The sequence below is a fragment of the Cricetulus griseus genome, chromosome 2, assembly GCF_003668045.3.
Source record: "Cricetulus griseus strain 17A/GY chromosome 2, alternate assembly CriGri-PICRH-1.0, whole genome shotgun sequence".
NCBI lineage: Eukaryota > Metazoa > Chordata > Mammalia > Rodentia > Cricetidae > Cricetulus > Cricetulus griseus.
The window spans coordinates 8,753,939-8,766,520 of NC_048595.1; the positions used below are offsets into that span (position 1 = coordinate 8,753,939).

Genomic DNA, 12,582 nt, shown 5'->3' on the forward strand with positions numbered 1-12,582 from the left:
CTGTAGCCCTGGGCCTCTCAGCACCATAGCTGCCTGGCAAAGGGTGCAATTGAGTTATCAACAGCAGGTCCACCCAAGACTGCACAATGAGTGTCAGTGCTGGGCGCTGGCTGTGGAGGACGCGGCTCAGACACACTTCTCTAAGCACTTAGACACATTACACAGTCACACACGCAGCCGTGTCATGGGTTATTTTAATGCTGATTACATATTTAAATTATGTTTTGGACGCCTTGGAGTCCATACAAACTTTAACATGAATTTCACGTTTTTTCTTTTCTCTTACCCTGATTTGGCTACTGGACAATTTCAATCTCTGCTGCTTGAGCTCCTGTCCATTTAGCAGCACTGTTCCGGAAGGTTAAAAGCATTCAAGAAACTGGGTGTGCACACATGCTTTTAGCCCAGCACTTGGAGGCAGAGGCAAGTGGATCTGTGAGTTCAAGTCCAGCCTGATCTACATATGAATTCTAGGAGAGACAGAGCTACGAAATAGAGAAACCCAGCCTTAGCAAAGACCTTTTTTTTTTTTTTTTAATGTTTTATGTGTATGAGTGTTTTGCCTACATGGATGTATGTGCACCATGTGCGTTCCTGGTGTCCTTGCTGGTTAGAAGAGGGCATTGGGTCCCCCTGGAACTAGAGTTACAAATGGTTGTGGGATGCTGGAACCAAACCCAGGCTTTCTTGCAAGAGCAGCAAGTGTTCTTAAATGATGAGCTCTCTCTCCAGCTCCTGGCTTTTGTTTTGTTTGAGATGGGGGTCTTGGTATGTTGTCCAAACTAGCCTCAAATTCCTGGCTTGAGTATCCTCTTGCCTTTCAAGTGGGTGGGACTACAGGCACAGCTACAGTGCTGGCTAAAACTGCTTGTTTAATTTCTTCTTATTAGCACATGCCAATCGAGAGCTCTATCAATGAGCCCCTCCCTCAGCCCCACAGCTGCTCAGATAGAGCCCACGACTCTAGGCTGACCGACCTAGCCTTTGAGGCTGAAAGGCTGACTCCCTTCTGCAATCCAGCTGGAGAATCCTAGGTTTTGTTCCCACATTGTGGCTGCTGAGGGGATCGGGCTTTGAGATGCTAAGATGTCGGTGGATTTTATCTTCCTGGGAATCCAGGCCTCAGTGAGGAGTGAGTCAGCTCACAATCTCACAGACACCGGCATCAGGGCAGCGTTATGAGGCTGGATAATTACTACAGGGAACATATTGCTACAGCCTTGCCCTTCAGCTTCCTGCATCTTCTGACTCTGTGAGCCCTAGGTTTGGCTCTTGCTCTTTCTGGGATAATGGAAGAATGAAGTGTTCATTCACTCATTCATTCATCCATCCATCCATCCATCCATCCATTCATCCATCCATTCATTTATTCATTCTGTGTTGGTTACCTTTTCTCATCACGGTAGCCCAATACCCTACAACAGCACATAAAGGGGAAGGGTTAATTGTGTCTCACATTTTGGGGTATGGTTCTTCATGGTGGAGAAAGCATGGCGGTAGGGGTAGCTTGGTCTGTGGCAATGACAAGGAAGCAGAGAAAGGGGAATGCTGGCGCTTAGCTCTCTTTCTCCTTTTTATTTAGAAATGTTTTAAATTAACTTTTATGTACATGCATGCATGCGTGCTGGCTTGTCTGTAAGTGTATCATGTGAAAACAGTACCCTTAGAGGTCAGAAAATGGTGTTGGATCCTCTGGAACTGGAGTTACAGGCAGTTGTGAGCCACCTACTGTGGGCACTGAGAACCAACCAGAAGCGGCCATCTTAACCGGGGTGAGGTGTTCTCCGTTCTCCCCTTTTCTCCTTTTCATTCAGTCTGAGCCATGGGCTCAACTTTCACATTCATCTTACTCCTCAGTTGATGCTCTCTGGAGAACCCCTCAGACACACTCAGAGGCGCGGCTCATTAGTTAGCGCCCTACGTGTTCTGTAGTCCAGTGACTAGCATAGACGCTTGAGAATTCCTTTCCTCCCTTTTCCCTGCCCTCTCCTGCCCTCCCCTCCTTTCTTTCCCTTCCCCTCCCATTCCTTCTCCCCTCCTCTTCCCTCCTCTCCTTTCTCCCCCCTCCCCCATCCTCTCTGCCTTCCTTCCTGGTAGGGTCTCTTACAGGCTTGTCTCAAACTGGCTGTGTAGCTGAGGAGAGCCTCGGACTCCTACCTCCCCAGCCTCCGCCTCCCAAGTGCTGGGATTGCAAGTATGTGCCATCACCTGGAGCTCAGACAGTGTTTGCTGAGGAGACGTGTGGACAGATGAAGCACCTGTCTTGGAGTAACTGCCAGGTAACCAAGGAAAGGTAACCAAGGAGTAGACACATACACAGATCATCTCAAGTAGCATTAAGTTCCATGAAGAGCTGGGCACCTCGGTTCACATCCGCAATTCCAGCTCTCCAGAGGTGGAGGCAGAAAGGCCAGGAGTTCAAGATGAGTCTTGGGCACACCAACCAACCAACCAACCAACCAACAAGGTCTATGAAGAAATATAGGAGCTGGAGACACGGTTCAGTGCTTAGAAACCCTTGGCTGCTCTTGTAGAGGAGGAATTTGGTTTCCAGCACCCACACAGCCACTAGGTAGCCCAAGTTGGCTCCCAACTATCAATCCTCCTGAGTGTTCGGAAGGAGGAAAATATTTTTTAGCTGAAAACTTTGCATTTATTAATTTTGTGTGTATGCGTGGGCAGGCACACAGAGGCAGGGGACAGCTTGTGGGAATCAGTGTTCTCCTTCTGCCATGTGGGTGTTAGGGATTGGACTCAGGTGATCTGTCCTGGCTGCAAGCTCCTGTACTGGTTGAGCCATCTTGCGGGTCCAGGAGGTGAGTTTTAATAAAAGTATAGTGGGGGAGGGTGGTTCAAGCAGAAAGGGGCATGGTTTGAATAACAAGAGTTCCGTGACAGTCAAGGGGTCATCGTGGGAGGGATGAAAAGTTGGTTGGAAAGCTGGGTGCTTTTGGAGGCACAACACTAGCTCGAACTAGGCTCGAACATCCCTACACGCTCCTGGGACTCAGTTGCAAATCAAGAAGCCCCCCCAGCCTCCTGCAAGGGCTCCGCAGCCCTGCAGGAGCGGCATGCTGACGCTAGGGGGCGCGCCATCGATGGCTCGGTGCTCGGCTGGCCAGGCGCAGGAACATAGCCCTTCGACTGGTCGGGTCTGGCGCTCCAGCCAGCGCCATTGAGGAGTGGCGGAGAGGAAGCGCCTCGCAGAGCCCGGCTAGGGCGGCAGCGGCGGCGGCCCGAGCTCCAGCTCCAGCTCCGGCTCCGGCTCCGGCTCCAGCTCCAGCGACAGGTAGCGGGGCGGCGGGCAGGGCCGAGGGAGGGCCTCGCGAGCGAGCGGCGCCCACCGCGATCGCCACGGCGGTGCTCGGGCGGCCCCGCTCGGGCTCCGCGGCAGCCGGCCTCTCCTGCCGGAGCCCGGGCGCCCTCGCGGGGACCCCGGATCCCGAGTGTCGCCGGCACCTCAGGCCGGGTTCGGGGCGCCGCTGCCTGCAGCCCGGCGACGCCCCTGGATGGTGGTGTCAGGCCTCCCGAGGCCCGATTCCGCCGTGCGAGGGTCCCTCCAGCACTGCCCCCGGCGCGGCGTCCTCCGTCCCCGCTGGGGTCAGCCCGGGCTGGGGGCGCCGGCCGGGCCTGGGCCCTGCGGTCCGCGCCGGCCCGGAGGGGACCCTGCCCCTTCCCTCTCCTCCCTGGGCTTGGTGGCTCTGCCCCCTGCTGCAGCCGGGCTTGGCGTTCTGACGGCCGCCGGCGTGCGGGAAGGGCGGGCGGGCGGGCGGGCCGGGAGGCTCTGCGTTCCCGTGCAGCCCCTCGGAGTTGTCCCCGCACGCAGAGCCCCCGCCGTCCCTCAGCGCGCTGCCCCAGCAGCCTCGCAGACGGACTCCCCGGGTCCAGTGGCCAGTGCGTCTCCTTCCCCGGGCTGGCCTCCTCTCGGGAGGGGCCTGGCTCAAGGTCACGTCCGGCTGTCTGCCCGGGCTGTGGGCTGAGCCCAGATCCTCAGTGTCACCTGCCACACTGGCTAGGGGAAGCCAGGTGGAGGTTATTGCCGGGCAGCTGCCTACAAGTCCTGATGGACCCGAGAGAGCATATGAACGCTCTGGGATTCTGCCCAGTCTGGCGGCCCTCCCTTCCTGAAACCGGATTCCTTAAGGCGACCCTTCAAGTGGCGTCAAGCCTGGTTTGGATGCTTCCCGGCCTGGCCCCGATTTACTACTGAGCAGAGGAGCGTCTTAGGGCGCTAACCGTCCATGCTTTTGTAATGTGTACTTCCACATTGAGAGTAAAGTACGGTGGGGCCCGAACTTGGGGACAGAATACAAAACGACAGTAGTTTCCTGAAAAAGTAAAATTAATTTACGTGTGTGTGTCTGTGTGTGTGTGTCTGTGTGTGTGTCTGTGTCTGTGTGTGTGTGTGTGTGTGTGTGTGTGTGTGTCTGTGTGTGTGTGTGTGTGTCTGTGTGTCTGTGTGTGTCTGTGTGTGTGTGTCTGTGTGTGTGTGTCTGTGTGTGTGTCTGTGTCTGTGTGTGTGTGTGTGTCTGTGTGTGTGTGTGTGTGTGTGTCTGTGTGTGTCTGTGTGTGTCTGTGTGTGTCTGTGTGTCTGTGTGTGTCTGTGTGTGTGTGTGTGTGTGTGTGTGTGTGTGTGTGTGTGCGTTGTCAGAGGACAACCTGTAGGAGTCTGGTCTCTCTTTTCACCAGGTGGGTTCCGGTGATTAAACTCAGGTGTGCTGTCTTGGTAGCAAGTACTTTTACCTTTTGAGAGATCATGCTGGCCTGACACTGGTTTCTCTTTACTTGGAAAACATCTGGAGTTGGCACTTCAGGGAGAGTTGGCGTTTAGGGCTGAAATTAATGGCAATAACAAAAATAAAGAGTACTCCAGCCTTGGCTGGGTGCCCAGCACTGTTTGAGGCTCACATAGTAAAACAGGCTAGTCAGTTTCACATTCTGTTTTAATAGATCTGTCTTTTCAAATGACAATAGAGAAATGTTTCTTTTTTCTTTTTGGTTTTTTGAGAGAGGGTTTTTCTGTGTAACAGCCCTAGCTGTCCTGGTACTAGCTCTTCTGCCTCCCGAGGAGAAATGTTTCTTTTACCTACACTGAGAAGCATTTTTGATTAAAAAGAAAATTTTGTTTTTGTGATCTATTTAAACAAATAGTGAAGGGTCTTCCCCAGATTCTTAGTTTTATGTCTGGAGCATTTTATATATATATATATATATATATGTGTGTGTGTGTGTGTGTGTGTGTGTGTGTGTGTGTGTGTATGTGTGTGTGTGTGTGTTTGGAAGAAATAAGCCAAGTATTTTGCAAAATGTTTGAATAATAGTATTATTTAGATAGGGTCTTAGTATGTGCCCTGGCTGGAACTCCCTATGTAGATGTAGACCAGACTGCTTTTAAAATTTAGAGATCTAAAGCTGGGATGTGGTCATGAACGCTCAGCAATTTAATCCCAGCACTCGGGAGGCAGAGGCAGGTGGATCTCTGTGAGTTCAAGGCCAGCCTGGTCTACAGAGCGAGTTCCAGGACAGCTAGGGCTGCCGAACTAAACCAAACCAAACCAAATCAAGCCAAACCAAGCCAAAAAACCCCTCAGAGATCTGTCTCCTTCTGCATCCCTTGTGTTGGGATTAAAATTTCATACCACTTCCCTGATTAGTTAATTGATTTTTAAGTGTCACTGATAATAAACAAATCTTGTAGGAAAGTGCTAGACATTACTGAGAAGTAAATGTCAGTCTGTCCTGGAGACTGACTTAACTCTCAGGGGGCTTTTGCCTTGGGTCTTCTTTGTGGTGCTAGCCCTTTCCTTGGGGTGAGTGTGTCTTCTGGCTCTTAGTTAACTCACTAGTCACTGGGCAAAGTTCTTGGAAAGGATCCTGATAATAGTCTTGTTCCAAGTGGGGCACATGCCACAGGAAATCTGGACTGTCTGGTGTGGTGGCTGGTGATCAGCATGAGTGGCCTACAGCAAGAATTACAACTCACAGTTCTAATTGGGATCCACTAGCTCAGTAATCTGAGAACCTGCCTAAACTTTTGTTTTTGTTTGTTTGTTTGTTTTGAGCTGTTCTGGAACTTGATATGTTGACCAGGCCTGCCTCCAACTTAGAGAGATTGCCTGCCTCTACCTTCCTCCTGGTCTGAGATGCCAAAATTAAAGGCATGCACCAACATTCTTGGTTCCACTTAAACTTTGTTTGTATGTTTGCTTGTTTGTTTCAGTCTTTCTCATGTTAACTTTTAAAAATTTTGTTTATTGTGTGTATGTGCAATTGAGTCTGTGTGTGGGTGTGCCCATTCCACAGCTTGCATGTGGAGGTCAGAGGGCAATTTTCTGGAGCCAATTTTCTCCTTCCTGTGTGTCCTGGGGATGGAACTCAGGCCCTCAGGTTGGCAGCAGGTGCCTTTACCCTCAGAGCTATTTGGATGGCCCTCATGTTAACCTTTTGTAGCAGTAAAGATCATCTATGTAACTTGAGCAGAACCTTGTTAACAATTATTTTATGAGTGTTTTGTCTGTTTGAATGTCTGTGCGCCAGGTGGGTGCCTGCTGCAGAGGACCAAAGAGGGCTTCAGATCCCCTGAAATGGAGCTACAGATGGTTGTGAGCCACAATGTAGGTGCTGGGAATTGACTGAACCTAGTTCTCTGGAAGGAGCAGCCAGTGTTCTTAACCAATGAGCCATCATTCCAGCATCCCCCCCACCAAAACCTTTTATAAATATTTGCTAAAGTATCTTAGTTGTTCTTATACCAGATGAAATGAAAACTGATTTTAATTGCCAATGTTTTGATAAGCTTTAGCATATTTAAAAGAATAGTTTATTTTTTTTTTATAATACTGGTAAACACAATATTATACCACTTATTGTAACAAGCAGTTGTGATTCAATAGTGAATCTAAATACCAAACCAATAACCAGAGGATTTCTGGTGTTTGGCTATAATAGTTCATTAGGTCAGCATCTTCGGGATGCAGGGCTGGGGATGCAGCTCAGTTGGTAGGGTGCTTGCCTAGCATGCTCAAATTAGGATCAATTAGGATCAATTCTCAACACAATATAAGCCCACTTCTAATTACAGCACTGCCCTGGGAGCTGAAGACTAGAGAGTCAGAAGCTGTAACCTCAGCTATATGGCGAGTTCAAGGCCAGCCTTGGGTATATGAGACCCCATCTGGAAAAAAAAAAAAAAAAGGAAAAGAAAAGTAGCAATAAAACACTGCCATCCATTTAGATGATTTTATGAATGAGCCGTATGAATGAATTTGCAAATTTTAATTAGGACACCTTAGCTAGTGTTGTAGAGTGTGAATTTCATTCACATAGCCTCTTGAACATTTTTGCTTTGACGTAAGTTCCCGCTTCTTAGCATTTGGGCCCGATGAGTCAATGCTCTGTGGGGTTGTCATGAGCACTGGAAGATGTTTGACAGCTTCCACAGCCACTCTTCACAAGACAGCCACAGCAGAATCTGAAGTGACAATAATCAGAACGGTCTCCACAGAGCTGGAGAGATGTTAGGGACACTGGCTCTTGCAGAGGATCTGGGTTTGGTTCCCAGCATCCACATGGAGACTCACAGCCTTTGTAACTCCAGTTCCAGGAGACCTTACGCCATCTTTTGCCCCCCCCCCCCCCAGGCTCCTGCATGTGTGTGCTGCACACACACACACCTGACCACATACACATGTTCAGATGTTGTCAGATTGGCCCTGTGAGAAGCCCTCACTAGGGCAGGCTGAACCAAGTCTAGTTCCCAAAGGAAGTATTTCAGAGAATAGTTAATTTAAAAGTCACGGCTTCCAGTTGTGGGTGATTTTCAGTAAGTTTCCCAGTGACCTTCCCTGTAGCTGAAGACCAGTGTGGGCGCTGGTCTTACATCCTCCCGGAATCTCGGTTAGCCCGCCCCTTGCATTCTTCCACTTGCAGGCAGGCAGAACTGGCGGTCAACAGAGAAATCCATCCAGGCTCTATTTTGTTGTTGTTTTTGTGAGCTGGCTGGCTTGGAAGTCTAGACCAGGCTGGTCTGAACTCACAGAGACCCACCTACCTCACCTCCAAGTGCTGGGATTAAAAGCAGGTGCCACCACACCCAGCCAAGCTGTTGTTAATTTCCTTTCCCCCCTTTTATAGATTCTGTGACCATGAGAGAGAGGACTAAAGACTGACCCATGATTTTCCGCACCTTTTCCTGAGGCAGTAGTCATGTTGGAAGGTCTTGTGGCCTGGGTTCTCAATACCTATCTGGGGAAGTATGTCAGTAACCTGAACACAGACCAGCTCTCAGTTGCACTCCTCAAAGGTAAGCACACCTACTCTAGCTAAGTGTGGCCTGCTTCCCTCCCTCCCTCCCTCCCTCCCTCCCTCTTCTCCCTCCTTCCCTCCCTCCCTCTTCTCCCCTCTCCATTTCTCCCTCTCTCCCCCACCCCCTTCCTTCCTTCCTTCCTTCCTAATTAAAGTGTGTGGGAAGGTGATGCACCTGTGGAGGTCAGAGGACAACTTGTGCAAGTTGGTTCTTTCCTTCTACCATGTGGGTTCTGGGGTGGGTGGTGGGGGTTCAAACTCATGTTAGCAGCCTTCCTGGCCCTGCCCTTACCCCCCGAGTCACCTCACCTGCCCTAGTTTACCTGTGGGTTTATGTGGTAACACCCATGCTTGTGCACAGGTGAGCTCATGGGTACTTTTGGAGGCCATAAGTCAACTTGGGGTGTCTTTTTTTTTTTTTTTTTTTTTTTTTTAGTGGGAAGTTTTATTGGGGGAAGGGAGTGGGGAAAGGGAAGGGAGAGAGAGGAGAGAGAAGCACTCAGGAGGCAGAGGCAGGCGGATCTCTGTGAGTTCGAGATCAGCCTGGTCTACAAGAGCTAGTGCCAGACAGCCTCCAAAGCCACAGAGAAAACCTGTTTTGAAAAACAAAGCAAAGCAAAGCAAAACAAAACAAAACAAAAAACAAAACAAAGCGGCTTGAGAGAGAAAGATGCATGCAACAGAGTTCAAGCAGAGGGTTGTTTTTTTGTTTTTAAATTAAGGGAAAAGGATAGTGAAAAGGGGACAGGAGCATCGGGAAAGGGGGGGCAGGGGGCAGAGGGAGGTGGAGGTGGGCAGGGCCCTTTTCAAAGGGAACATAATGAATAGGCACAGGTGGTGCTCTTGATAGCAGCTGAGGGCGTATCCTCTCTAAAGGCACTCCAGTAGAATGTCTAAATACTTGGTGACATACTGTTTGCTGACAAGATGAACCGATGGAGCTTTAAGGCATAGGATGTATTCCTGGATTTAGTAATGTCAGATTTCTAATCTCAGCGCTTCTAGGTAGAATATGTCCTTTTTTTTATTATTAAAGTGCCAGGTGTGGTGCATCCTTTTAATCCTAGCACTTGGGAGGCAGAGTCAGGTGGATCTTTGTGAGTTCAAGGCCAGCCTGGTCTACATGTGGGACCCTGGCTTAAAAAAGGAGGGGAGGGGGACTGGAGAGATGGCTCAGTGGTTAAGAGCCTTGACTGCTATTCCGAAGGATCTGGGTTCAATCCCCAGCACCCACATGGTAACTCACAACTGTCTATAACTTAAATTCCAGTGGATCCAACTCCCTCATGCAGACATTCATGCGGGCCACATACCAACACATAAAAATTATTAAATGAATAACAAAAGATTAAAGTTGCATTTATAGCTTTTGTACGTTTGTAGGCACACATGCTACAGAATGTGTGGGGAGTCTACTCTCTGTTTCCACCATGCGTGTTCTAAGGATCGTATTCAAGCTGGGCAGGAAGCACCTTTATTTACCCTCAAAGTCATCACCCTGGCCCTTCCTAATGGTTTTCACTCTGTAGCCCTGGCTCAAACTGACACAATGAAGTCTCTGCCAGCTTCAGACTGGTGGAGATCCTCCTGCCTCTGCCTCCCAAGTGCTGGGATTATAGGCGTGTGCCACCACACACAGCTTAGACAGAATATATCTTTCTTTTTCTTTTTTTAAATTATTTAACTTTTTTCATTTATTTTACACCCCATCACAGTTTCCCTTTCCTCTTCTCCTCCCGCTCCCCCTCCCGCCAATCTGTTTCTCCTCCGAATCCATTCAGCAGGATATATCTTGTAGCATCTTTCTGGTGCTTTAGGGTAACTTTTATTACATCCTTTTTAAGGACTACTATTTCTTTGACTTTTAAATCTATGGAATGAAGCTGAGTGTAGTGAGTCGTGCTTTCAGTCCAGCACTGGAGAGGCAGAGGCAGAGGCAGAGGCAGAGGCAGGCAGAGCTCTGTGAGTTCGAGGCCAGCCTGCTCTACATAGTGAATTTCAGTTAGGGCTATGTTGACAGACCTTGAATTAAAAAAAAAAAAAAAATTAGCTGGTGGCTTTCGAGGCCAGCCTGGTCTACAAAAGTGAGTTCTAGGACAGCTAGGGCTGTTACACAGAGAATTCCTGTCTCAAAAAACAAAAGCAAACACACAAAATTTATGGGATGAAACCTTGAGGAATTTTTTTTTTTTTTTTTTTTCGAGACAGGGTTTCTCTGTATAGCCTTGGAGCCTATCCTGGCACTCCCTCTAGAGACCAGGCTGGCCTTGAACTCACGGAGATCTGCCTGCCTCTGCCTCCCGAGTGCCAGGATTAAAGGCGTGCGCCACCAATGCCCGGCGAGGAATGTTTTTCTTTCATAACTGGTATTAGTTTTGAAAGAACTTGACCCCTTTACTTCCGCAGTGTGTGGGGGCTGTGATCTGAGGGACTGGTGATGAGGGACAGGGTGCTAGACAGGCCTGAGAGTGCTATTCTGCTCTAGCAGCGAATATTTCCTGTGTAAATGTTTGTGGAGATACAAAGGAGACAGCGCTCAACTGGCTGGACTGATAATAGGTTCCTGTGGCTGGACTGCATGGAAGGGGCAAAATGGGGGGGGCAGTCAGCCGTGCTGGGGTGGGACTGCTGGCTCCAGCCATGAGAGAGAAAGTACTCTACCTATTGAGCAACAGCCTTGGCCTTGGAGTTTTGATTTTTGTTTGGGAATGCTCAACCAGTGAAATCTATGTAAATATTTTAAAATCAGAAAATTCCCCAAATCTGAAATATTTGAAATCCCAAGCATTCCAGACAGGGATATTCAACTTGTAATCTTTCTTTGCCTTGTTATGAAGGTTGAGTGAGACAATACATGGGCTGGAGATGGCTCAGCAGTTAAGACCCGGGTTCAATTCCCAGCACCCACTTGGCAGTTTACAACAGTCTTTAATTCCAGTTTCAGGGGATCAGATGCCCTCTTCAGGTCTCTCTATGCACCAGGCACAGAAGTGGCACAGATATATATATATATATATGTATGTATTTATATGCGGGCAAAACATCCATATGCATAAAATAAAATTAGAAATTAAAGTGTATTGTCGTAGTTACTGTTCTATTGCTCTGAGGAGACATGACAACCAAGGCAACTAATAAAGAAAGTGTTTAACTGAGGGCTTGCTTACAGTTGGGGGCTAGGCCATGATGATCATGGAGGGAAGCTTGGGAGCAGGCCAGTAGGCATGTTGCTGTAACTGAAGCTGAGAGCTCACATCTGATTTGCAAGTTGCAGACAGAGCGACTGGGCCAGGCGTGGGCTTTTGAAACCTCAAAGCCCACTCTTGAGTGACACACCTCCTCAACAAGGCCACATCTCCTAATCTTTCCTAAACAGACCACCACCTAGGGAACCAGATATTCAAATATAAAGCCTCTGGGGGGCCTCATTTAAACCACCACATGTATTAAATATTTAAAAATTATTTCTTTTATTTGCTTGAGATTATATCATTCTCCCCTTTCCTCTTTCTAAACCCTCCCTTATTGCTCCCTTTCAAATTCCTGGAACATATATATTTTCTGATGAGATAATTCAGGGGCTGTGGTTATAGCTTGCTGGTAGAACATTTGCTTTGCACGAGTGGGTGGGAGATGAGGAGGGTCTGAGTTTGAGGCCCACTATTTGGGGGGAAAAGGGATAACCATGAAGTATTTGGCACACAGTAGGACCTCACTAAGTTGTAGATGCTATCATTATCATTGTCCCACCTCAGCCTGTAAATTCCCTGCCCTCAGAGCCACTAACCTGTTGGGGAGGCAAATTAAGCAGCAACACAAACAAGGCAGCCACTGCTAAATGGTTGGACTTCAGCTACAGGTGATAGTCGGATGTGAAGACTGGCTCTTGTGATCCCAGCACTTGAGAGGATGAGGCAGGAGGATTGCTGTGAGTTGGAGGCCAGTCTGGGGTACATAGTGAGTTCCAGGTTAATCTAGGGGGCACTGTAAAACTCTGTCTTTAATTACAATAAAAAGTTACATTATGCATTTGAGTGCATAGGAGAGTAGCCCTTTGTCTGAAGGGCCTGGGGGAAGCTACTGTGGGTGGCTTTTGAGTGAACCAAAAAGGGTTTCAGTGGGTTGCACAGGAGGGTTTGCCACACTCAAGGTGGAGTGAATCCCAGGAACAGAGGCTGGGAGCTTGTAGGCTCAGGGGAGTCAGAAAGTAGAGAGAGGCTTTTCTGTACAAGGACTCTGCACTTCAACTCCCCCTTGTTTTTAGAGCCCTATTCAGCC

General features: G+C 48.7%; 1 protein-coding gene across 7 annotated transcripts in view; it reads left to right on the forward strand.

The window, feature by feature from the left end:
* The first annotated feature begins 3,135 nt into the window (after positions 1 to 3,135).
* Positions 3,136 to 12,582, forward strand: part of Vps13d (vacuolar protein sorting 13 homolog D) — a 227,793-nt gene continuing 218,346 nt past the window's right edge. For 4 of the 7 annotated variants that reach the window (XM_027398154.2, XM_027398160.2, XM_027398156.2 and 1 more), the window contains exons 1-2: positions 3,136 to 3,289; positions 8,134 to 8,302. In XM_027398154.2, coding sequence (XP_027253955.1) covers positions 8,206 to 8,302 — 97 coding nt within the window. In that variant the 5' untranslated portion in view covers positions 3,136 to 3,289; positions 8,134 to 8,205. Of the gene's footprint in view, positions 3,290 to 8,133; positions 8,303 to 12,582 lie in introns of those variants that run through there. The other 3 variants (XR_003481832.2, XM_027398155.2, XM_027398158.1) reach the window with 1 other exon arrangement.